The 26,355-nt window shown below is 41.9% G+C and overlaps 3 protein-coding genes across 13 annotated transcripts in view; all 3 read right to left on the bottom strand.

Annotated features, from left to right (window-relative positions):
* TRMT11 (tRNA methyltransferase 11 homolog) overlaps positions 1 to 8,226 on the bottom strand; it is an 83,626-nt gene extending 75,400 nt beyond the window's left edge. For 5 of the 6 annotated variants that reach the window (XR_006180719.1, XM_042880587.1, XM_042880574.1 and 2 more), the window contains exons 1-7: positions 8,140 to 8,226; positions 6,326 to 6,391; positions 5,579 to 5,652; positions 4,330 to 4,411; positions 4,146 to 4,238; positions 2,468 to 2,602; positions 1,639 to 1,795 (exon numbers count right to left, since the gene is read on the bottom strand). Coding sequence is in view for 5 of the 6 variants with exons in the window: in XM_042880587.1 (XP_042736521.1) it covers positions 1,639 to 1,795; positions 2,468 to 2,602; positions 4,146 to 4,238; positions 4,330 to 4,411; positions 5,579 to 5,652; positions 6,326 to 6,391; positions 8,140 to 8,214 (682 nt within the window). In the remaining variant the exon portion in view is untranslated. Of the gene's footprint in view, positions 1 to 1,638; positions 1,796 to 2,467; positions 2,603 to 4,145; positions 4,239 to 4,329; positions 4,412 to 5,578; positions 5,653 to 6,325; positions 6,392 to 7,000; positions 7,095 to 8,139 lie in introns of those variants that run through there. The other variant, XM_042880605.1, reaches the window with a different exon arrangement.
* A 7,421-nt stretch (positions 8,227 to 15,647) lies between these two features.
* HINT3 (histidine triad nucleotide binding protein 3) lies at positions 15,648 to 22,233 on the bottom strand. Its single transcript, XM_042880630.1, has 5 exons — positions 22,055 to 22,233; positions 21,178 to 21,295; positions 19,837 to 19,906; positions 18,943 to 19,069; positions 15,648 to 17,448 (listed from the first exon to the last, which is right to left on the bottom strand). The coding sequence occupies exons 1-5, from the start codon at positions 22,208 to 22,210 to the stop codon at positions 17,401 to 17,403; spliced, it is 519 nt and encodes a 172-aa protein (XP_042736564.1). The 5' UTR covers positions 22,211 to 22,233; the 3' UTR covers positions 15,648 to 17,400.
* A 1,692-nt stretch (positions 22,234 to 23,925) lies between these two features.
* NCOA7 (nuclear receptor coactivator 7) overlaps positions 23,926 to 26,355 on the bottom strand; it is an 85,753-nt gene continuing 83,323 nt past the window's right edge. For all 6 annotated transcript variants that reach the window (XM_042880656.1, XM_042880674.1, XM_042880665.1 and 3 more), the window contains one exon: positions 23,926 to 26,192. In XM_042880656.1, the coding sequence (XP_042736590.1) occupies positions 26,057 to 26,192 (136 nt within the window). In that variant the 3' untranslated portion in view covers positions 23,926 to 26,056. The remainder of the gene's footprint in view (positions 26,193 to 26,355) is intronic.

Below are 26,355 nucleotides of genomic sequence, written 5' to 3'. Positions count from 1 at the left end.
CTTTTCAGCATTAAAAAACTGGGAAAAAAAATCAAGGTAGGTGTTGAAGTTGCACCATGAAATAAATCTGAATTACATGTCTTTCAAAGCACTGCTCAAGTCCTGAAGATATGTTCCTTCCAAACCCATCAGCTCACATTCACTGCATCACTCACAAATATCTCCCTGTATTCCAGTGATAATCCTCTAAAGGCCAGAAGAGACTACTGCAATTCCTGAGTCTTACTCACCAAGAGTAGGTGCAAAGGAAAAGCCACTGTTTGGTCATAAATAAAGCTTGCCAACAAATATAGCATTACCTAACATCTCCAGTGTTCCTATGTACATTAATCACAAGGTGATACATTACAAGTGCCTAGTGCAATAAGAACTTAAAATTTGTAATTCAAATAATTGGGCAATTCACAGAGAATGTCATGTATGTTCTATTTTTGGACTGAATCATTTAAGTCTTAACACTTATCTTTAATTTTTATAGCTTCACCATTTCTATGTGATTTTTTTCCTCTAACTTTACCCTTTTTTGTTACTATATTTTCACTTTCAATAGAATGAATGCTATGAGATTTTTTTTTTTGTGATGTTGGTTTAGTGAATAAAGAAACAAAACTGACAACAAAGAGAAACAAACTGCTCAGGGGGGAACAAGAGGAATTTTCTCAACCTTTCAAAGACTACAACCTATACACGAGCAGAAGGAAGATGAGTAAGTTTCATAAGAAATAATAATGCATGCAAAAAAATCAAGTAATATACAAACACAAATATTAAAGACAAAAACATACTTTACTAAAGTCTTATGTTTCTGAAAATACAGCATTCTGGATGTATTTTCTATGGTACAGCCATATGCAGATAAGAATTTGTCCTACTAGTGATGCTGTATTGTTGCCTTCACACTTCCTAACTCTTTGTAATGATTTGTGCTCTGAACTCTCTTCATTCTCTCACTAATGTAAGCATTTTTCTTGTTTGCAGCTCACAATGTAGTACCACTGATCTTCTACTTCAATTACAAAATAGTAGTTTCCCTTAGATGAGAGGCACTACTACACCATACACTTTATTGTGTGGAATAAAAGCTCCCCCTGCTGGTTTAACCAGGAAAATTCTCAGCTGGGGAGAACACGTGGTATGCACTATGCTGTCCTAAAGGGAAGATGTAACAGTACGAGGAACCGACCGCTACTGAGGGCTATGACCCAATGACCACTCCATGGTGTTACATGCTCAGAAGCGTCCCCAAGACTTCTCTAAATAGACGCCTCCAAAAATGCTGCTCCACATAACATTTTGAAAATGGCTGAAGGCAAGGTTCAGTTCTTTGGATTTTAAGCAGTCCACAATACACATGAACTGGAGTTTAAATCACGTTACGTTCAGAAACAAACAAAAAAGAAACACCCTAGTTAAGACAGTATATCTTACACTTCTGAGAAGTCTGTTCAAATCTTCTGAAGTTGGCCTCCTTCTCCCTAAATCCCTCTCAAGATTCATTTTGCAACAATCATTTTGCTGTAGGTATGATCTCAAATCTCAGTCAGGCACTTGAGGTTCCTGTATGAAGTATAAGTGCAGTGCAAGCAGTAACACAAACCCTCAGTTTTTTTCTTCCAGTAGAAAAATAAACAAACATACCTGTTCCAACAAATGGATCATATACAATATCATTGGGTTTTACTCTCCCATGGTTTGCCATGATGAATGACAGACAGGCATCCATGCTTGTATTTCCAATAAAGTGTCTCTTTTTTACACTGTAGGACTCAATAAGTTCTCTTTGGCCATCTGCAATCTGTTGAAAGAATTGAAATCACTGCCAGTTCTCAGATACAAGAGATAAGAAGACTAATAGATTTGCTTAAGTAACACTATGCAACAAATGGTGAACTCCTCATTTTATAACACATCGGTCTGCTTCCTGCCTTCTGCAAGTATGAATGATTTCTTTCCAAGTAATAGAAATCTTGATGCAATAACTGATAAATACTTCAAGATAGAGATCAAAAGCATGTAATCAGCTTAGAGTGAAATTTCTTCGTATAGAAATAAGAAATAGAGCAACTTTGCTACTATTCTAGATATCAAAATAACAATTCCTGGCAATTCAGAGTTAAAAGAATTCCCAAGTAATAAGAAGGACATGTTAACAAGTGTTGAACATAGCCAAATGTCGAATAAAGTTCCATTTCCACTGGCTTTTCTGTCATACTCAAAATCTAAATTGAGGACAGCATTAACAGATAAGATTTCACTGGAAAAATAAAGCCCAAAGACTATCATTTTTTCCATCACTCTTCCAAAATACATTGAAGATTACCAAAGCGGTCTGGAACAGAACATGTTCAAAAGCTCTTCCAATACAATTCTTCTTCCATTAAGGCTCAATACAATTTCTCCATTTCAAATTGAAAGACACTTTGCTGAACAGAGCAGTCCTAAGACAGAAGTAACCGTACTTACGCACCCATCTACCAAAATACAGATCACAAGGTTCTTCTGGGACATTGTTAGGGTCCGTTCCATAATCTTCCAAAATCCAGAAGATGTGTTCCGGATTCTTTAGATTTACCTTTCCATTGAATGGCAGAAATTCAAGAGCCTAGATGATAAGGAAAGAAAAAGAGTCAAATTTTTGAAATATGCACCCTACAAAAAAAACCGAACACAAACAACCAACCACAAGCCAACAAGAAAAAACACAGCAACAGCAACAGCCACCGAACCAAAAGACACTCTGCAATTCTGTCTGTGAGAAATAACAGGTTATTACTAAAAGTACATTCTGGCATTCCCCTGATTTCTAAAATGTCTTTTTTTTTGTGAACACAGATGGCTCAAATGAGTGAGGAATAAAAATTAGAAGCACGAGATTTGTTATTAATTGAAGAAGGCACAACTTTAGAGGAAAAGAACTGTGCACGCTAAATATGCAATTTGCAAGTTATGAAAACAATACTTCTGACAGACAGTAAGATAAAATTTCAATGATGTGCAACTATACCAATTTAAATTGAGAGCAGCCCTGCAGAGAAGGACCTGGGGGTACTGGTGGATGAAAAATTTAGTATGAGCCAGCAGTGTGCTCTTGCAGCTCACAAGACCAACGATAACCTGGGCTCCATCAGAAGAGGGGTGGCCAGCAGGGACAGGGAGGTGATTGTCCTCCTCTACTCCGCCCTTATGAGGCCCCATCTGGAGTACTGTGTCCAGGTCTGCAGCCCCCAGTACAAGAAAGACAGGGAGCTGTTGGAGAGGGTCCAGAGGAGAGCCACAAGAATGATCAGAGGGCTGGAGCACCTCCTCTATGAAGACAGGCTGAGGGAGCTGGGCTTGTTCAGCCTGGAGAAAAGAAGGTTGCAGCATGACCTCATTGTAGCCTTCCAGTACATAAAGGGAGTCTACAAACAGGAGGAAAGTCAACTCTTTGAAAGCACTGATAGCTACAGGACAAAGGAAAATGGTTTTAAGTTGAGGGAGAGAAGATTTAGGTTGGATGTTAGAGGGAAGTTCTTTACAGAGAGAGTGGTGAGGTGCTGGAACAGGCTGTGCAGAGAGGTTGTGGATGCCCTGTCCCTGGAGGTGTTCAAGGCCAGATTGGATGGAGCCCTGGGCAGCCTGGTCTGGCATTAAATGTGGAGGTTGGTGGCCCTGCCTGTGGCAGGGGGGTTGGAGATTCATTCATTGGGCAGAACAGAAAACTGTGGCAAACAATCCAGAGCTTGCAACTAAAGTCATGGAACTGGCTTGTACCACATTCTACAACAATAGAAGTCTAATACTGAGATCAAGTAAAGGATTTTCTTAAAACTATCACCTAGCTCTACCACATAAATCTTAGAGTTCTGGGCCACACATCTACATTTCTGCATCTGTGAAATCAGCATCTGTGAAATCAACATGGCCTGTTTAGAAAAAAAAAATAAAAAATCACAAGGTCAGGAATTTCATGGGAGTATTAAGTCAGACACAAAGATCTCATTTAGAGTTGACGAGAGACAAGCTGTTAACTGCTTTAAAAGAAAATTTAAGATTTTCTTCAGAAAATCTAAACTTCAATATATCTTAGCCAACACTGATAACATGGCATAAGAACAACAACAGTAGATTAAAATAAAGGTTGAAGATCTCAAACATCTACTTACATCTATTTTTTTTATCTTCTGTGCTTGGGTCAGTGTCTTATTAAATGTATGAATATGTATTTTGTACGTCGAGTCTGGCTGGAGATAAGGAAGCTGAAAAAAGGCAAAGACTGTCATTAGTACAGTTGCAGCATTAATCACTGTAATGAAAGAAACATGGTTTCCAAATTCTTTACATGCATACCATCTTGTCCACTGGGTAGCTCTTCAAGGAGGCATAGAGTTCCCCTGCAGATCTGCCGTGACCCCACAGCTCAAATATAGACCTGAAAAATACCAATATTTTTAGAGTGCAGCAAGATGGGGAGGCTGTAAGTTGTCTTAGAGACGCTTACGCCTTCCCACCAGTCCTTATTGACCAGTGTACTTATGCTTCATGGGATAATAAAGGATGTTACCTAAGTCTTAGAGTATGCTTAAGTTTTGTTCTACCCACTGGAAACATACTGTCACAAAGGACCATTTTGTATGCATGGACTTTCTTGTCCTGTACTATGTTTCTGAGTCATCTCTCACGACTCATGGGAAAATGTGTTATTCAGATCCCTCAAAAAGGACCAAAAGCAGCAGAAACAACCAATCTCTGGTATACTCCTTTGCTCTGGAGTTTTGTAGGAGGAGCTGGGCTAAAGGCTCACATACAAGCTGTAGGAAGGTGACACAAGAAATATGTATCGTACCACTCCCTTCTAAATTTGATTTTCAATTTTTATCTATCACTGCTGTCATCTTTAATTCCATTTATATTTTAAATTAAGCCACTAACTAAACAGTATTCAAGTCAACTAAGAAATCAGCAGCAGTATGAGATGAGCACTGGCTCTGCAGTGAAGATCTGTGTTTCAAGACATGATGCTGATCATACATTAAGTAAAGAGAACAAGCATGCTACATAATCAGTCCCGATTTCTAGAGGTAAGCAGTGACTGTTCATTATAATCACACAATCACAGAATTGTAGGGGTTGGAAGCGACCTCTAGAGATCAAGTCCAGCTCCCCCGCAAAGCAGGCCCCTTACAACAGGCTGCACAGGTAGGTGTCCCGGCAGGTCCTGAATATTTCCAGAGAAGGAGAATCCACAACCTCCCTGGGCAGCCTGTTCCAGTGCTCCGTCACCCTCACTGTGCAGAAATTCCTTCACGTACTGGTGTGGAACTTCCTGTGCTCCAGTTTATGGCTGTTTCCCCTTGTCCTGTCCCCACAGACCACTGAAAAGAGGTTGGCAATGTTCCTTTGACTTCCACACTTAAAATATTTATAAACATTAATAAGATCCCCTCTCAGCCTTCTTTTCTCAACGCTGAACAGACCCGGGTCACTCAGCCTTTCCTCATAGGGAAGATTTCTCCATACAAAATCAATAGTTACCACCATACACCAATACAAATTTTCACAGTCTACATCATCATTTTCAAGATTTTTCACTGCTTACTTTGCACATACTGTCCGTTTCATCAGCCCCCTTGCCATCTCTTCTGAAGGAATATTGAGAATCCAAAACGGAGACTGAAATGAAAAGATGGGAGAAATGCAGACACCTAGATGGAGGATGTTACAGGAATTACACCATCAAACAATTCTGCACTATCAAAACAGAAAAGGCATGCTAAACAAAAACAAGAAGAAAGAAAAAAGGAGAAAGACAGAAAACGTAAACTGTACAGAGAACACGAGGAAAAAACATTTAATTTTAAGGAAAACTGTACATAATCTTTGTCTAGGTTATTCAGATTCTAAAGAATTAGAATACTTAGTTACACACAGCTAAAATCTAAGTAACGTTTGCTGACTAAGCCTTGAAATTAGAAATATGTATCTCCTGGCTTCATTGCTTTGGATACACTGTCTCACTGGACCAGAGGTAAACATTAAATTCACATAGCTACGGAACTTTTCCCCTGTTCAGTTATTCCGAAAAGAAACAAGCCTCCCAGTAGATGGCACAATTTCTTCTTATATAGTTAAATGAAGACATCCCAATGTGCACTTTGTGCAGCTTTTTCTGAATTAAAAATCTTAACTGCAATTGAAAATTATTCATTTTTGGAAGGTATCTTATTTTCCTAACAAACTTCAGAATGTATTCAGTCACCCTCTTCCAATAAAAATACCACAGACAGCACATTTGTATGCTATACATACAAATATGAATACAAGAAAATATCTGATGCTCACTTACATTTACACGGACTTCCTGCTGACTGCTAAACTGTCCACCACAAAGTGAGAGCAAAGATGCTATTTCCTAAAGAGAAAATAGAAAGGTCAGGCTCTAGGAGTATTTACTAATTTATTTATTTTTTTTTTTAAAAGGAGACCTTATTCTAATGCAAATTGTGACCTCTATATGGAATATAAATGAAATTTTAGAATTAGCCAAAGAAGAAAGAACAGCATTTATTATGAGAACCACCAATGAAAAACTCTTAGCAGCTAGGGCAGAGGTTTACAACTACATTCTGCTTGTAGTCAGCACGGATGGATGAGCAGGAAGCATCAGACTCTTCTGCTGTAGAAGTAGTTGATCATCTTTCTCAGAACTCAGTTGCAAATGAAGGAGTTATAAACAGATCATGAGAAGTTGCAGATTGTACAATACAGTAAGATCAAGTTAGGCAAAATCTGAATAATGAAATCCAGTTGATTTCCTTCCCTCTATTCATCCTTCACTGACATTTGTACTGCTCACTCCTAGCCCTCGCAACAATATTCCTGTTATGACATTGCTCTAAGCTACCTATTCTTAAAATACTTTTCTAATTATCACACAAAAAAGGGATGCTGCACTAAGAACTGTGCTTGAGGCCGTCACCAAGCGTTAATTCCTTCTCTGTTACTCCTCTGCTTTACACACCTCACAGTTTTACAGGTATCTCACAGTTTCCTTTAGGGGTGCCTTGTCCAGAGAACGTTAAATCAGACTGCAAGCTGAACAAGGGAAACCGCAAATCTCCAAGTAACAAGTGATCAGTAACTGTAAAAAATACTTACAAAAAGGCATTTTAAACTGAAATGGGAGTTAAACACTGGGGATATTCCTCATGGAGCCTGTTTACTCCAAATGACAAGCTGCAGCCTCTGAATGTGACCAGAAGTACAACAGAGTGTAACAGAAGTAAAGGCACTGATGTAGGGCCAGATGTCCAGATGTGCCCCTAGGGAAGCAGCAGGTGGGCACTGCCGGCACACAGCGAAGTGGGAGGCGCCGGCTTTTCAGGATCTTAGGATCTCTCTCTGCCTTTGCAAAGAGAGAGAGGCAGAGAGCGATCCTCTGAGAACAGAGTACAGCTTCTTACAGACTGAGAAATTTCACTGAGAAATGTCGAACACGTAACTTAATGACGGGCTGGTAGTTTGATAACAAACATGGGCTCGGACAGGAGCCTGCAGCTGCCGAGGTCCAGCACCACCAGCCCGGCAGCAAAGCTGGTCTTCCATCCCGCACACAGGCACGGCACAGACGGGCACAGCTCTGCCTGCCCAGCCTGCACTGGTCTCAGCGTGCTCCGTTTTCCGACAGCCCGGCTCCCCACGCGACCAAAGCACCAGCACAGGACCTCAACAACACCTCCGTAAGGCAGCTCTTTCCTCCGAGCCTCAATTCCTTATCCGCAGCCTGGAGCGCTGTGCCGCCAGCCCGTCCCGCCCCTACATGCTCCACAGAACCGGCTGGCTCCGGCGTCCCGTCCCAGAAAAGCCTTGCCTTCAAACCAGGGAAGACTGGAGGGCAAGGAAGAAGCCGAAGCCGCAGAGACGCCGGAGCAAACGGAGACAGGCGCGGAGCGAAAGCGCCGCTTGCGGCAACGCGCGGGGAGCGACGCGGAGGCACGGCCCGGGGACGCCCGCCCCGCCCCGAGCCGCCCGAGGCAGCCCAGGAGCGGTCCTGCCGCCGCCGCCAGGCCGGGCCGTCCCCGAGTGCGGCCGGGGGAGCCCCGCGCGCGGAGCCCCGCCGCCCCCTCCCCTCGGAGGCCGCCCCCCGCCCGCTCCCCTCACCGGCAGGCGAAACTCGAGGTGCTCCTGCGCCAGCAGCAGCAGGTACCGCCGCAGCGCCGCGCCCGCCGCCGCCATCTCCGGCCATCCCCCGCCTCCCGCGCCGCATGCGCCGCCGGGCGGGCCTAGCGAGGAGCGGGAGGAAGGCGGGGGCCGGCGGGAGGAGGCCGCTCGGCTCCAGCGCGCTGCGGGACGGTGGGGTCGGTGCGGGCCTTGGGCCCGGGGCCAGGCGGTGCTACTTTTCCAACGCAGCCGCTGCCCGCTGGTGAACGGTTTCCTTCGTCTTCATCTCCTCCTTCCTCAATCGCCGTGCACGTTTTATAGCGTAACTCCTGTGTGAGTGCTGTCTTACGCATATGGAAATGGCAGCTACGTGGCTGTTCAGCAGGATAAAAACGCTGCCTTGCGCTGCTGGTTATTGTTTGTTTTAACTTCACATCTAGACTCGATAACTGTAATCCCATACTCCCTGATCCCCATGACGTTGAGCTGGAAGGTTCGGCTTATCCAGATTTCAGTAAGCCTTTATTAGGAGCAGGCCAGCTCAGCAGTAACTCATGTTCTGTGTTTTCCATGCCGATTTTTGGATGGCCTTTCTTAGACGTGGCTAAGATTTTGCTCATGACCTGTAAGCAGCGCATGGGCTGCATTCCTGATGTATCCACGTAGCCAATGCTTGACCTTCTCTTCCGGCAATAATCAGAATCGAAACTTGGTATGAAGCTTTCACCCCAAAAGCTGCCAACATCAGTGTGCATTGTAATCTGAGGGTGAACCTTCCTGGGCAGTTCTTGAAGACAAGGTGAAGCAGCAGATGGAGATGTCTCTCGTTCATCAGTTCAGCTGGGCTCCAGCAGTGCCCACTGCGCTGGGTCGCTGACAAGCCCATCCCAGGTGGCTGACAAAAACTTTTCAAGAGGTGCCACTGGTGTTATTGTTTTTTAACTAAATCTCTTTGGGTCTGCCTTTCTCCTGTTTTATCTGCGCGGAGCACTACTGTCCACCCCAGAAGGTGAAGACCTGCATGGTCTAGCAGTGCATTTCTAATGAAGAGCAGGGCCGATGCTCTCTGCATAGGGAACCGTGCCAAATCTGTATGCTGCATAGCACAGTTTAAATGTATGTGTGGATTAACAAGAATTACTGAGTATTTGCAGCACAAAAACAAAGGGTGGGTCAGATGCAGTGTTTATAAATTCAGAACCCAGTACTGTAAGGTCTCAGAGATGAGCCAAGCGGGTTGTTGGGCTGCAGGAAGAGACCTGTCTGAAGGCAACAACAGCATTGCACAATTATGGTACAGAGAGAAAGAAGTGAAATTCCTTCTTTCTAGCCTTCAGGGGAATTTTAAGGACCCAAAATGTAATTACCCAAATTGAAGTTTTCCAGGAGCATAGAGTAACCCAGCCTGTCTCACAAAACACACAACGGGATCATGCAGTGATTGTGAGTTCCCATTTAGAAGCACACGCGGGCCCACCAACACAAAGCTGCGGTGCGGCGCACATTGCTGATCACCGTCTCAGCACGCTCAGGGCCGCTCACCCCTTCTGGAATCCAACTCAGCAGCAGCACCCTGGCTGTTGTGCAGCCGCAGCTCCCCGCGTTTCGGCGGGCGGAGGGCACCACCGGCTCCACGCACATGCGGACCCGGCCCGAGCTCTCCCCGACTCTGCCGGGGGCCTTTTAAGGCAGAACTATCCTCCGCCGAGCAACGTTCCGCCGCCCGGCCGCGCGTAACGGGGCCGCCGTGTCCTTCCGGGGCGGGCACAGCCCGGCGGCGGGGCGGGCGCAGCGTCCCGTGCCCGCGGGGCCGGCCGGGTACCGCAGCGCCTGTGGGGCCGCGGGGCCGGGGCCGAGAGCACCGCGGACAGCGTCCTGCCCGCCCCGCTGCCCGACTCGAGAGGCCGTCTGCATCTCTGCTTTCTCGACTGCCGTGCGGTTATGAGCGGACCGACTAAAGAGTTCAGTATTTGAAGTCTGTTCGGCAGCCTTGGCACTCGCAGATGCAAAACTCTGGCACAAACTATCAGGATTTTCTTTCTTTTTTCCTCTTCTGACGAGGCTTATTTGTGTTGTTTCCCTCTCAGCTGACAGTGCACAGGAGAACCACCGCTACGGTTCGTTGTTGGTTCCCGTTTGAGTGCCGCAAACCAATTCCAAGGAATGGAGGAGAATAAGGGGCAGCATGCTAAAACCAGCGGCGCGGTGAGCGACCTGAGGAGAAGCTGGCAGACCTGGGCAGAGGATCGGGTCGAGTACCAGAGGAAGAATCCATTCAGCAACGGAGACAGGCTTGCATCTAAACCACTGCATGCTCAGAGAGGAGACCCTGCCTACGGAAGACCCCCTGAAGGGTCTAAAACAGAGCAGAGAGGAAAAGATGCTCACTCGCATGTGGAAAAGGAGGTGGAAGAGCTGTGCCTGATCATCAGAAGCACTGGGCAGAAGGGAGAAGATGGACATGTGAGTGTAACGTTCGGGCAGCTGTTTGAGACATATGTGACTATCTCCAACAAAGTGGTGGGAATCTTGCTGAGAGCCAGAAAACACGGCCTGGTTCGTTTTGAAGGTGAAATGCTTTGGCAAGGAAAGGATGATGATGTGGTCATCACTTTGCTAGAATGAGACTTTGGCATCTGATGAATTTTGCTGCTTGTTTCCATTTGGAAAAACCTCTAGATGCTGTCTTGAAAGAGGTTTTCATTGCAGAATTTCAGCTCTGCAAATTAATGGGGCATTTAAAGGAGAGAAAATGGGTGTGAAACATAAAAAAAATGGTTTGCATAAAAATAATAAGCAATTTTGGAGAGAAATCACAAAAAAAATCAACTAATCTGTCACAATACCAAGTATGCTGTGGTTCTTCAAGCATCCTCACTGGGTTAGTGCTTTAGGTTCTGAACACTAGTGACTAATTGCCACCAAACAGCACTAAATCTTGGAGGTTGTGAAAGACTTGCCGTGGGGAGGGATTTTTTGATTTGCAAAACATGGAATTGAGCACTTTTATTGGAATTCATATACTTCAAACAAGAGTCTCGGCTGTGACTCTAAAAAAATGGAAGTTAGGTTGACTTTCATGAAGTATGTGAAAATGCCCAAGTTTACAGAAACATCACTTGCTTAGTGGCTTACAATATATACAGCAAGGATATTTCATGTTTCCTAAGTAAGCTGCATCTTGCTGAACTTAATGGTCTATCTTTAGCATCGTGTCTTCTGCATCTAGTTCTTTTTCCTCTGTATATCATGTCACTTTCATCTCCTCTGCTGTGTCATACTAGGGGAAATCACAAAGCTCTGCAGCCTTTTTGGTGATCTCCAATATACCCTTACAAAAAGTAGGGTGCCACACAACAACTTGAAAGACAACAGAAAATATATTGGGGCATTCATGAAAAGAAAAAAAATAACAACAAAAAAAAGCTCTTTGACTTCTTTCAGCAAAGTGTAACAATACTGTTTATAATGAGTAGAGATCCTGTAGTGCCAAACTCCTAAGTAGAAGTGTAGAGTGCAGTCATATCCCTCATTTAGTTGAGGCAGAGCTGTGCTGCAAGTTCTCCAAACTGGGAGAAAAAATGAGCTGCCAGATAAAAATGGGATTGAGATGAGCGACAAGAATTTTCCTCAAGGGTCTTCTGAAGGAGTATTTTTCAGTGGTCAAAGTTGGTTATGTTTGATAGTTGTAATAACAATACTAAAAATAATCAGGAACTGTGTTCCAAATTGTTGCCACCAAGAAAATGTTGGGAATACAAAATTCTGTTTGTTTTTCTTTTTTTTTTTTTTAAACAGGGCAAATAAAAGCTCTTATGTGGTGTATGTGGTGCTAAGTACAGTACTTGGTGAGTCTTTAAAACAAGAATATTCTTTTGCTTCAAAAGGATACTGAGATTTATTATAAATTATGCACTTGATAAAAGTGATTATTTAATGCTATTTACATAAAAGATTTTTTTTTTTCAGAAAGCATAATAATGACTTTTGACTTTTTTGTCTATTGGGGTTTTGCATGAAAATAAACTTTTTGACTGAGCAAGTAAAAATACAATTTTTGTTATCCCTCTATCTAGTCTTTTCATAGTGAAAAGACTAGAAAAATGGAAAAAAAAAAAACAGAGATGAATGTGGTGAAGTAAGTCCATTTGGAGAACAGGAGAGCCAGATGCAGGTGCAGCATGGAGGGGAAACAAAAGATGGGCTTTAATCACCACATCATTTCAGCATGTTGGAAACTGGAGAATACATGCTGCACCAGATACCACTGGTTTGTGTCCCATTAGCTCTCAAAACAACTCCTTTCTAAAATAATTTATAGCTTAAAAGAAGACTTATGTAACTTATCATCGCTACACATTTAAAATGCTTTGGTTTTTCTGGGAAAAGCATTTCTAGCCAAACAACAGGAACATGAGTTAGTGGATTTCCACTTCCAGTTGATGAAACCTGGGAGTGCATTTTGATATCAAAGTAAATCAAACTTTTAATAAGACAGCTGTGAAGTGTGGTCTGCTTAATTCAGACCACACTTAATTCAGACTTAGTTTGCCAATCCAGTTGATTGTGCTCCAGTGGTTGTTCATAACTTGGAGAAGGCAGTGTTGGGCAGCTCAAGTATCACCAGCTACAGGATGGCAGTATCAGGGAAAATAATCTAGTACTCTCAAAAGACACACAGTTGAGGCAGTGTAACCTGAGCACTCTCAGGGTGCAAGTCCAGCTTGTGCAGACTCACTAATTCTTAATTAAGACTGACCCAAGTAGTTAAGCAACAGGAACCAAGGCTTCCACTGCCAGGCATGTAGTGTCAGACCGTAACATGGCCTCAGCTGTACTGCTGCTTAGGGTCAGCTCACGTATCACTTGAGCACATCTGCAAAAGCTTTAGGGGTACCGCTCAGAACAGAAGCCGAGTTAAGCTCAAATGAAACGTTCTTGTCAACTGTGTGGCTGTGAGAAGACTGCCCTATCTTGAACAAAATAAAGAGTTATTATTAAAAACACAATTCATAGGAGGTTCACAGGGGGTTGGATTTTTAAAAGAAAACAGCTGTAGGGACAAATTTCCTGTCTGCCATTATCAGGTGAACAATCTCTGAAGGGTGATGAGTCTTTCTGTCTCATGTGCCCATGCAATGGCACCAAAATTTGCCGAACTGGGTCAGTGCACACATTAACAAATCTAAGTTGCTTTCAGCAATCACCCATATTTCAAAAGCGGTCTTTAAAAGATAACACAATTGTTCAGTGTGTCCACCAAATACACTCAAGAATAAAAAAAATCAATCTTAAAGCCAGTACAGACAAGAACACACCCTATCTAATGGACGTGACTGAATCCAGCTACTAGATTACAAGTTTTACAAAATTCTGCTTCTTCAGCTGCAGTGTAGTTTCAATTAGCATCTACAGGTGCTTTTTAGTTTTTAGAAGTTTTATTACGCAACAGGGCCTCTTCAGAGCAACAGAAATCCTCCTTGGTGGAACAGAATTTAATATATTCACTAAAAATGTAAGATAGTGCATTTAAAATATTACAAATTGTTTGCAGTAGTAACTAAAGTTTGAACTTTTATAAGGTTTTCTGTCCTACCGTGTAACATTCAGCTCTTCCAGTCTCTCCTGAAAGTTCACTTTTCTTATAATAACCTTACCTACTTCCTCTGCAGTCTTTCCTTTGATTTGAAGCCTGTGAGTTCTGCACCTGGTTTGGACTGTACATTGTACAGGAATTATCTGTATTTTGTCTTGTCAAACAAAGAAAGCACTTTCAGCACTCCAATAAATATTGCACAGCAGTTGAAATGACAGCAAGAGAGTTTTTATGCAGGTTTTACCATTCAGATTTACTTCTATATTTGCCAAATTTCAAATACGATCTTCACCAGTTTGCTTACATTTCCATGCTTTTGCTTACAACTCATGCTTATGAAGACCTCAGAATACCTAGAGGGTCTATTACCAGTCTAATCACATGGAAAATGCTGTCCTTTGTGAAAACACCTTTTTTTTTTTTTTTTAATTCTACATGCATCAGCATTGTATGTGTGTCTACTTCATCTTTTCAGAAGGAGGCTATTAGTTCTCTAGCACAGAAGTATTATTCTCTGGGCTTGCAGTAGGAAAAACAATTGAGCGTAAGAGTACAAGGGAAGCTTTGTCATTCCTAAATATGTAGTCAAAAAAGCAGCTTTTCTCAGGACTGCTAATGCTAGAACAAAGAACAAGGATAGAGGCTAAGCAACTTTCCTTTGCTTCTCAGTCTTGCCCACTGAAGATTAAAACTGCTGAGTAAGTTCACTTTCCACAAGGTTTTTTAGCCATCTCTGCTCACTGCAATGCTCCACAGAAGGTTAGGGATGTTTTAAAATGGCACCATAATGCTGTTGTTGAAGAGGGTGACATAATGAACAGGGTCTGCCTGCTGCCTTTTCCAGAGGGTAGCCAACAATTCTGAAACATATTCAAAGCATTAGAATAGACTTTTCAGAAAATATTTCTTAGCCCAATTAAAAAATATCTGCTGAATCCAAGAACAAAGCTCGTCAATACAGAAGGAAAATGGAGCACAGTTCCATGCTGGAAAACACTAATGAGACACTAAGCATTCATCTCAGTAATGAATGTGACTCTATTCAGCACCTTCTTGTTTGAGCCTGTTTGAGGTTTATTTGCTAGTGGCAGGCACAATTTGAAATTCCTATCTCGACTGTCAGCAAAAGTTTTGGAAGCTAGGTTATATTCTGATTTTTACCTCTCCATTTTTACTTTCTTGTAAAGAAAGCATAGAAGTCAATCTTCACATTTCCTGCTGCGTACATTTCAGTGTATTGGGGTCTAGCTTGGATGGACTTAATTTTCTTTGTAGCAGCTCAGTGTCATTTCCTATTTGCGATTAAAACAGTGTTAACACAGCAATCTTCTGACTATTGCCCAGAGAGACTGTGAATGTCCCCATCCCTGGATGCATTCAGGGTCAGGCTGGACGTGGCTCTGGGCAGCCTGGTCTAGAGGTTGGTGATGCTGCCCATTGCAGGAGGGTTGAAACTAGATGATCTTTGGGGTCCTTTTTAACTCAGGCCATTCTGTGATTCTGTGATATGATTGCATGATTCTGTTGCTGAGCAGTGCTTGCACAGCACGAAGGCCTTCTCCTTCTCCCAGTCTGCCACTCCAACCACTAGGCCTGGGGTGGGCAAGAAGCCGTGAGGGACAACCTGCACAACCAATGCAAAGCAACCAGCACAGTTATCCCATGCTGTACAATACTATGCTCAGCAATAAAAATGGAAGGAAGGTTTCTTCAAGGCTACAGTTAGGCTAACCATTTCTACTGGACTGCTTGCAGGAGGTAATTATTGCCTTTAGATTGCAAATCTTGTTCTTTTTCCACCCCCTTTCCTTCATTTATTAAACTGTTGTTACCTTGACCCATTCTCTCCCCATCCTGGTGGGAGCAGGAGTGAGGAGGGATCGCACCACTGTATGGTTGGATCATTCCAAGATTAGCATTTTTTCAGTTTATTTATCTTTTTGGACAACAGTTCATGTTGGTTCTTTAAATATTACATACCACAGTTAAGTACAGTTACATAGATTAATTAGAAATCAGGACACAGATAGTATTAACTCTTCAAAAATCTTAATGTTCAGATATTTTGTGAAGTTAGGAGACCACTCAAGCCTCCCAACTCTATTGCACAGAATTGATCAAAGTTCAGTGGCTTTAATTCACGCTCTTCACAGCTAATATTACAAATTAAAAACACAAAGTACTACAAATTACATGAGTGCCCAATAATAAGAATAACAAGACATTGGGAATGAGGTCTTCAGAAACTCTTCTGGGTAGAAAACATTTGTTTAGAAGAGTGTCTACCTTCTGAATTATGATGTATAGTCTACTGTAATACACTGTCCACTAAGGCAACAGGTGCTGGATCAGTGGAAAACACTGAGAAGATTATACTCAGGGAACCTTGCAGGTGCAGCAGACCATCACCACCTCAGCCACACCTCAGTGCAACAGCCAAGGGCACTTGGTTGATTAGGCACCAAGAGATAATAGTTTGTGAACAAAGAAAATCCACTCCATGTCTACTGGAGTTAAACTTTCCAAACAGTCTGCCTTAACATGGTATTGAAAAACAGAGCTAAAGTTGCTGATTAAGAGTCATGCAGTGAGGGCAAGTGTTCAGCAGATTCCATAAGCAATTCAGAACACAATCCCTACATGTTCTGCTTTTGGGCTGAGCCCCTGCTACTCCAAATTCAGATCAGACTGCTGTTATGCAAGCCTGCTACAAACTCACTGTAATGAAGACCCATTTGTTTTGTGACCTCATTTAGAAATCAAATCTAGCCAAGGCATTTAGCAATCTCCAAGTGACTTCCAGTGAGAACAATATCAGAAAAATCTCAAAATCTGGGTGGTTTTCTTTCTTTCTTTTTTTTTTTTTTTTTAAATTTCTTCTACCACTACGCAGAAGAGCAGTGCTTTAAAATCAATTCTTCTGAACTCTTCACATATTTGTAAACATACAGAAACTAATTAAAAATATTGTGCACATGAGAGGGGAACAATCCGCAGGTCCAACATACAACCACTTACACATCCAAGTAAACAACACTCTATGCTTTAGCACTATCACATCTCTGGCACATACTGCATTAACATTTACTACGTCACTGCCATGCAAGTAAGATGGGCAATATATTAAAGTGGTTTAGCACCAGAAAAGTTAGTAGTGTACTTTTAACCAGGTACCTACTACTAACCAGGCATAGGTAATATATCATACAAGAACACACGGAAACTGAAAAGACTTTAAATGTTCCCTGCAATTCCAGAATGATGCATCTTTAAAATAAAAGCTAGATTCCACAGCAAATATTACCTTCAGTACCATGTGCATGCTGTTACTACAAACCTCTTTCCTTAGAGTGCATTCTGCTGCTATACCCCACATTCTACTGGGAAAAGTTGCCTACATATGTGTATGTATTATGTATGCACATATATGTATATGCATATATAAAATCGTAATTAAAATGCATTTCCTTATTGTCAGAGAAATATGCAGACTTCTGAAGAACCCAAACGTGAGAATTAGGTTGACAGCTCTATGTTCAGTATTTCCTCATAAGGAATTAAGCCTTTTTTATCCTGGTATGTAATTGGCAACAAACTGTGCAACCTTAAATCAGAGTTCAAAGACAAAGAATAAAATGGCTAATGACACAAGGCTAAGAGTGCTCTCAGCTGGCAGCATTTTCAGTTTGCAGTCGCTCAATCAGTTGCTCAGCCTATGAAAGAGAGAACACAACACATTAACTATGCAGCAGACCGTCAGCTGGCTGAAAAATGCACTTTAAAAATAGTAACAGCATGACACTGACAGACAGCATATACTTGTCATTTTTACAGATAAAGCACACAAAGTAAAATACCATGACTGTTTTAAGCAGCTGACTTTGTCGTGTTTTCACTAAACTCCCACTAGGTGATGAGAAAAGGGGAAAAAAACAAACAAACAAAAAACAACAACTATGTAAGTCAGAAGATGGTTGAGCAAAGTAATCAATGTTAAACTATCACGTTTTAAGGACCTGGGAAGACAGCGCCCAGAACAACCAACCTGTAAGAACTGGAATTCCTTGGGACACTCTCCAGAACAGCATCTTGTGGCCTCTTCACACCTCACAACTGCACTGTAGTCATACCTATTACTGAGTGATGGAGAGCATTTGTGTGCTGTTTGTGTCACTGGAAACATTCATTCTTTGGTTATGTCACTAGGCCTATACACGCTTTTTCTCGTCATATGATTTGTGCATCTACCACACAGCTGGGACTGTTACATTTTTAGGTATTTGCATTGTATGCAACTAAAAAAAGCCCTGACAATTCAAGAACATTTTCCAACTTGACAACTGGGCAAAATCTCTTTTGGATTGAATCCACACTGGATAACTAACCCTGGTACGGAGACCCCTGAGCTAATCCAAAATAGTATGCAGTATAACTAGACAACCCATAGGTTTGGTTTTTTTTTTTTCCTCTGTGGTGCTCTGCTACACTACACACTGATCTGCTTAATTCAAGACAGGAGAGATCTCCAACAAGCTACCACCACAAAGAAGCTGAGTTTTTTCCTCTTAAACAGGCTGCCATAATCATATTTAGGAGAGATTTTTGTCAGCATCTTTGCCTTGGGGTTGCCCATTGACACCAGGATGCTGGAGCTAAAACTCCAGCAAGGACAGGTCCTCTGCTGAGGAGAGAGGTTTTTGAGCAGTGATTTAGGCAGTGCCAATTCAATCTCCTTGCTAATCTCTACAGACAGTAAACAGTACAAACAGTGCTTTGGTACAGCAAACATCTGTATCACTCTAAGGATGGCGAGATGAGTAAAAAATGTATGAAATGATAAATGCACCCATTAGGTGGCAATATTTTATCTAAATTGGGCTATGTGTTATACATGTCTTTGTTCAAGCATCACGTTCCAATAAATCTTTTCATATTAAATAAATAGTCAGAAGCAAATCACAAAGCTACGCTTTAAATCCAGAACTACTGCACGGTTTGCTGGTAATGTTAGTCACTCTTATTTCCATTAGTAAGTGTAAATGGTATTAAATTTTACCCATTGCCTGTTCTCAAATAGGTAATGCAAAATACAACAAATAATTATAGTAATGATAAAAATAATTGCTCAAAGAATATTTGGGACGTTAGAAAGACATCGCATTTTCAACTTACAGTCAAGAATCTCTGAAAAACCTCATCACACTTACTGTAATAAACCAGTAGGAGTTGATCCTATAAATCAGTCTGGATAAGAATCCTAGCTGACTTGCTGGGGCCAAGACATGCAGATGCAAGTGGGATATTGAGCAGAATGGAGGCCAGTGAAAACCCATTCTTCAGAAAGGGAAAACAAGTTAAAAACACCAGTGATGTTAATACAGGAAGTGGAACATCTTACATTCGAGATCAACCGAATAAAGAAATTTACTCATAACATTTTCTTTTTACATTGCATGAAAAATAATTTGTCCTTTCCTTTCAACATGCAGAACCCCCCAAAAGACCATCAAAAACTTACTTCACATCCATCTAGCACACTGTGCTAAAACACGGGTTAAAATATTCCTTAGATACCATACCTGTTTTTCACCTGGAAAGTGAACTATCGCCACATTCATGTAGCTTCTACCTATTTTAAACAGGAAGACCCATCTCGCTGCACTCTACACTATTTAAATTATGTTACAACTCACTTCACGTTGGCTACCAAACACACTGGCTTAAACTAAATGAATGCAGGTGTAACTCTGAAACGCAATGCACTGCCCCGGTGAAAGTGACAAAATTTATCTTTCCCGGAATCCACCACTGGATTCAACACAGCACAGAACTGAAGAGCAGCCTTTTAGATAAGCTGTGTGAATTGGCCTCCCTATTCTGCATGCGTGCAGGAAACAATCTCAAAGTTGGAACGCAATCGACACTGGAAACTTATCAGAAAAAAAAGAGTTTATATTCAGTGCCAGGACATGAGACTGAACAAGTCACTCCGTAAGTCAAGGCAAACCCAAGAAATCACACTGCAACTGTAACACAGTATCTAAAATAGCATTTTGAAAAGTAAGAACATACTAATTAATGTGGAAGGCTCAAGTACATACCTTATATCATTCAAGTCACTAAAATTATTTTTCTGGAGAACAGATTTTCCAACTTCCATCATTCTTTTCACTATTAAATACAAACAAATTTCATTTACTGTTTAGCTTAAATAGTATTTTACATATCACATGACTTTAGAGTCAAACAGTTTGAAGCAGGTGCTCTTAAGAAACAAAACCGAATATTAACTTCAACAATGATTACATTGAGAACACAAGCTAGTGTTTGCTTTATTCAAAGTAGAAATACTGAAACTGCTCATAATAAAACAGATTGTCAAAACACCGCAGTGCAAAGTTTGATGTGAAAATCACTACTGTTAGTGATTTAGACACTAACGACACTTTTAGGTTATAGTTTACTAATCTCATGTTATGTCTCTACACAGCAACAGGACGTTGACCTCTATGTCCTTTGTAGTCTGGCATTAGAAAGTTTCAGATATGAAACGAAAATTAAAGATAAAGTACAATTAAACCATCAGCCCTACTTATTACTAGGACAAAGTTTTCATTACTGTAAAAGAAAGAAAGCCTAATGCAAAAACGTCCAAGGTAGAAGCATAAAATAACTGTCACAAAGCAAAAACATACTGAAGTTGTTTCTGGAGAAAACTCCAACATTAAGAAATCAAATAAGATGATTTAAAAATTTGCAACACATGACTGCAATGCTTTTCTTGCAGCACCTGTCATTTTCCCCAAAGCAGAATCTGTTCATGCATTTATGGATTTAATTTTTCCTGTTACTCAACACACTTAGCTGGGCATTTCTTGTGAAACAACTACATCTGGGATGATGTTTCAACAACAATAACAAAAAAAAAAAATCAAGTATGCAGACAACGCATCACAGCTTCAATATCTTACGACCTTATCTTTAAAAAAGATATTTAACTTCATTGGAACACTGTTTGTCTTTTTTACTCTCCATCTCTTTTCCCAAAGAACAACACGGCATATTATAAAACAAGTATTTTATAGAATTGTCATTTTTTTTCCAATAGCCTGTATACCTAGGAAAATCCAATGAAGCTGAATAAATATACTTAAAAAAAATACAGCGGCATTTCCAGCAAAGTGCAGAAACATCTATACTCCACGCAAACAAAAACAGATTTCCTGTATTAGCACAACATTACTCTAGAATAGCACAAAAAACATGAGGAGCTTCCCAGCAAGAGTAACTCCCTACCCAACTCACATCATGCATTTCAGTGTTTTACAACCACAAAAAACAGATGTCCAAAGCTGTAATTTACTTGACAGCACACTACATAAGACTGTGAAAAAACTACTTGCCCCTGATCTAAGCAGACTAATACATATTTTCAGCCTTACCTATGGGCACATGCTCTGACTTCAGCGTTTTGCAGTTTCCCATGTGCTCTACCGGCACCACCAGGTAGTGGTGAGGGGCACCAGGCCTGATATCTCTAAAGCAAACAAGGTCTTCATACTGCAGAGGAATATAAACACATCACACGATCGGGATGAGGTCAGGTAACAGAGCTGGCATTCCCCTATACCAGTTTGATATTACTTGGTATCATATTTGAATCAACTAGCAAACATATCAAGACTAAAGTCTATTTTCTTCTGTCACTACACTGAAGCACGCCGTCCTGGACTTTGCCTGCTGAAGCACTTAGGCGCAGTCTTGTTTTCTCAGCTGACATCGTGCAGCCAGAATCCCTCAGTATCTAACAGCAACAGCTCCTGCCCCATGACCGCCCTTAGACTTTTAGCCATTGTACAACGACAAGATATTTCTTTTTTTTTTTCTGAGGAATGCTTCATTGCTGCCTCCATAAGAACAGACAACTGCTATGGCTACGTGGTAACCCCAGGACAGGGATCCCTAAGGTGACACCCTCCGTTAGCTGGAAATAAAGACACCACCTTCCTCAGAAAGGGAACGGGGATCAGATGGCCTCCATGCACGCAGGATTTCTCGGTTTGATCGGCAGTTCTCATAAGCGAACCCCTCTGTGCTCCCTCTGTGTGAGAGCTGCCACCCGAGCTCAGCCAGGACGGACACCGCAGCTCCGTTTCCGCACTGCCGCCTCACGCCGCAGGCCGGCCCTGCGGACCGACGGCTTCGTCCCGCCAACCCACCCCACCGCGGGGAGCCGGCCGCGGCGCGGGGCAGCGCGCTGCCAAGGACAACGAGGGCGGCGGCGGCGACCCTCCCTCCGGCGGGGCCGCCCCTACCCACCTGGCAGGGCAGCAGCGCGGTTCCCGGCTCCTCCCGGCGGGCGATCCTGCAGAACACGCACTTGCCGTCGTAGCCGCCGCTCGCGGGCTCTTTCCCGTCGGCCAGAAGCTGCTCGCTGCTCGGGCCGGCGGCGGCCGCGGACTCCTCATCCGCCATCGCCCCTCGCCTAGGCAGGCACCGCCCCGCGACCGGCCACGGGCCCACCCGCCCTCACGTCCTCGTGGCGTGCGCCAATGGCGGCCCTCCGGCGCGCGACGGGCCCGGCCTCGTCCGCGCCCCCGTCAGGCACGGAGGGCTGCAGCGAGTGAGCGCTGGGCGTTCAGCGGCTGTCTGACACGGGCCGAGGTTACGTGCGCTTAGAATTGCGCACGCCACCCGCGGGTGACCCTAGCCGTGTAAAGCACTCCATTCGGTCGAGGCTCTGAAGGAAAACGCAGCCTCTGTTCACCATAAGTTTTCTGTAAAAAGGCACGAGCTGGAACTAAAATAAACTGAACACACTCTGGCCTGTTTAAATCAAAGCTGAAAGATGCTATTTCTCAATGGTAGCTAAGCTTCGGCTTTAGAAACGTTTTCTCAGCTTGTTCACACTGTCCCACAGGCCTCAGCCCGTGCTTCGAGGCCAGGAGGTACCTAAGTGCCAGGAGGCACTTAGTATCAGTCACACAATCATTAAGGTTGGAAAAGACCTCTAAGATCATCTATTGTGATTATCTGCCTATCACAAATATTGCTCATTAAACCATGTTCCCTTTTGTGCTCCCTCTGTTTCATGAGAGCTGCTACCCGAGCTCAGTCAGGACGGGCACCACAGCTCCCTTAGTACTGCATCTACCCTTAGATAGCCCCAGACATGGTGACCACCACCACCATGGGCAGTCTGTTCCAATGCCCATATGCTCTTTCTGAGAAGAAATCCGTCCTAATATCCAACCTGAACACTCCCTGGCACAACTTGAGGCATCCCCTCTCGTACTATCACTGTTACCTGGGAGAAGAGGCTGACCCTCACCTTGCCACAACCTCCTTTCAGGTTACTGCATATAGTCTTGGGTTGAAAAGGACCACAGTGAACATTTAGTTTCAACCCCTGCTATGTGCAGAGTCGCCAACCACTGCACCAGGCTGCCCAGAGCCACATCCAGCCTGGCCTCGAATGCCTCCAGGGATGAGGCATCCACAACCTCCTTGGGCAACCTGTTCCAGTGTGTCACCACCTCTCTGTAGAGAGAGAGGCTTCCAGGATCCCTACATCTTAAGGTTTACATGCAAAGATTATTTGGGAAACAGGCGTGTTTTAACTTGGCTCTAAAGCCAGCTTTGCACAAAAAAGTCCAGTGAAAGAACTGCAAACCAACATCAACCACCAGTGCCTCACAGGGCACTTAGCAGCCCTACTGTGAAGAGCATTTCTATACAGTCCCAAAGAAAAAATTGTTATCCCTTAAGGTATATACATGCTCCACATTACAAAAACAAGCTCTTTCTAAAATAGTTATGGCTATAAGAGCAAAATTACTAGTGACTATAATTTTCCTCTTAATTTATATTATATAAAAATTCTACAACCATTGCACTCAAGACAACATTCAAAGAAATGTTCAAAAGCATACTTGCTATATTAATATGTACATCATAGTTTATTATTTCCTAATACCAATTTTCTTTACCTACTAAACGTATACATTAACAAAGCTGAGAACCAAGTGCTTTCAGGTGATTTTTTGCTTTGTCTCACTTGGAAAGAACAAAAAACAAAAGCTTCAGCAATATGAAGATGGTCCATACAGCAATGATGTTCACAAGCCATATCGTTTCACTTTAAAAATGTACTAAAAGCTGTGAATAAGAAGAAAAGGATCTGCAGTGAGTTTCTGAATGCATAAATTCCTTTATTGAAAATATTGTGATAGCACTGCATTACATATATTCAATATTCATAGTTTCAAGGGTCACAGAATTTGATTGAACAACACTGCTTGGATATAGAACACAGCGTTTAGATATGCTCTGACAAGTATAATATAATGAACTAAGTTGTAGGTAACAATGGTGAAACAAGTGTAAAATGTTGAACTTGGCTTTGGGGTTGTAGACTTTTTATTTTTGAACTAGTAAGTGGTCTGCCACCATCAGAAGAGCAAACAGTACTGCGTATTCCTGGTGCCTTCAACGCTATCAGCAACCTGGAAAATACTTCACAGCGCATTACCAACAAGTCTGTTTATGGCTGTAGTAGGGCGCATAGATGGGAAGTGTGAAAAGCTTACGTGCAGCATGTTACAGGCTCACTGTGTGTAGCATTGGTGTTAGATTGTGAAATTTATGTGCAGGATTAGGATTTATTAATGCTTTTGAAAAAAAAAAAAATTTGGCTTCTTGTTTTATTATGAATATGTTAAAAATGAGAAGAGCAGTAACTGAGTTGTATTACTCAATAATATTTCAAAACCAGACTATAGTGTTTAATGCATGGAAACACAACCACCATTGCTAAAACCTGTCTTTCTCGGGACAATCCTACATTCAGTACTAATGGCAGGACAGTGTTTGGTCAGAACTTGATTGTGTGAATAAAACCATAGCTTAACTGGAAAGCAAAATTCTTCAGAAAACAGCAAGACTGGTGGTCTTCTGTCACACTTTTTCTACTCGCTGACATTTTCATGGCAGTGGTCTGGTTAGGATTTAGCCAAATATTGTAATGTGGTATTTTAAATGTTGATAGGAAAATTATCTGATTGACTATTTCATGAAAAAAAAGCACAAAACAAGGAAGAGTATTTATTTGTCTGTCAAATCCTAATCCAGCCTGTTGCTTCAAGTCATAAGGAAGGAAATAATATTAATTGCTAAGAAAACAAATACTACACTAATATGGCGCGGCCTGTTAAAGAAACAGCATTCTCCAAATCTTCAGGCTGTATGTTTCCCTTCACAGAGCAGTTATTCAATATGTAAAGAAATGCTCAGAAAAAGCACAGTGGGTGGTTTATTTTGAATCATTTGGTGGTGATACAGGAAACAATCATCTCCTAGAAACATCCCTTGTAACCAGTCAAATAGCACTAGCACAGATGCTCAGAGCATGCTGTCCCAATTCTGCTGACTGCACCAGAGCTCATACAGCCTACACCAGGTGGCATTCTGCCCAGTGTCTCCACACACTGCCAAAATAATAATCTATTAACTCTACTTACACATTCCTGTTAATGAGAAGTGCTAACCACCTTTTCTCTCATCTCAGAGAAAACCAGAATTATGCACTCAAGTGTTTCTGCCAGAAAATAAACCCTCTTATCTGGGTTAAATGAAAACCAAATCTCATTTACAAATAAAATAAAAATGAACTTCAGAAATCAAATAAATTGATTCAAAATAAATGCTGATGCATAAGAAACCTACCTGAATAGTAATTAATTACCAAATTAAGATCTGAAATATTAAAAAGAAAAAAAAAAAAACACCTCATAGCTAATGCATTTACAAAAAAGTCTGCTATACAATAACAATAAATAAAAAGAATTTAAAAACATGTTCCCTTAAGTGCTGTGTACACCTACTTATGATTCTTTTCCATGGCAAACAATATGCTGTAGATTTTGGTGAAGTAACTTTTTATTTTTGGTTAGCATTTGTACACTGAACATAAATATATATGGAATGTACAAGACAAGTATAGTTTTCCCACAGTATTTTTTTTTCCACAGTTACAGAAAAAGTTTTCAATTTATACACCATCGATGTTTTCATAAGCATCATATCTTCAATGGAGGAGCATAGAAGAAAGGAGTATAAAAAAAAATCTGACTGATCTCGTATTGTTCCATCTCCTTCTGCCTCTGAAAACCAGCTGTTTTTCCTTGGTTATTTTTTGCTTAGTCATGCTCTGGTCTGATATGAGGGAAAAAAAAAGCGTGTAACATTGTGAGGCAGCCTGCACCTTTTATTTAGCTTTTGAGTGCCTAATGGATCCAGTCCTTAAGGCAGTCAGTAAGTACTTCATTCAAATGTCCATACTTCTACATCCTGTATTATGAAATCTTCTTTCTTAGATAAGATGTCATTATTGAAGGTGCTGCAGGAGTTGCTTCGTCCATGATACAGGTCTGCATCTAACCATAAGCCAAATCGTCCACTGAAAAAATACACACCAAATGTCAGGTTATATTTAACCAGAGGCTGTAGAGGAGTGCTATGGAGAAAAGTAGGCAATTCTGAGAACAGATGGGATTGAACATGAAGGCTTAACCCTGGCAAAGCACTTGCAAATAAGCTTGCTTTTATTCATACAGGCAAGT

This window comes from Lagopus leucura, unplaced genomic scaffold, assembly GCF_019238085.1.
Source record: "Lagopus leucura isolate 7727_CA_CO unplaced genomic scaffold, USGS_WTPT01 Super-Scaffold_73, whole genome shotgun sequence".
NCBI classification, from domain to species: Eukaryota; Metazoa; Chordata; class Aves; order Galliformes; family Phasianidae; genus Lagopus; species Lagopus leucura.
The sequence above is the reverse complement of the archived record's forward strand: the minus strand, read 5'-3'. Positions and strand labels throughout refer to the sequence as shown.

Excerpts from the sequence above, each read along its gene's own strand:
- HINT3 (XM_042880630.1), bottom strand. The coding sequence starts at position 22,210 with ATGGCGGATGAGGAGTCCGCGGCCGCCGCCGGCCCGAGCAGCGAGCAG. Across the intron at positions 21,296-22,054 it reads CCGCGCTGCTGCCCTGCCAG|TATGAAGACCTTGTTTGCTT; the intron begins GTGGGTAGGGGC and ends ATTCCTCTGCAG. Across the intron at positions 19,907-21,177 it reads GTCAGAGCATGTGCCCATAG|TGAAAAGAATGATGGAAGTT; the intron begins GTAAGGCTGAAA and ends TGTATTTAATAG.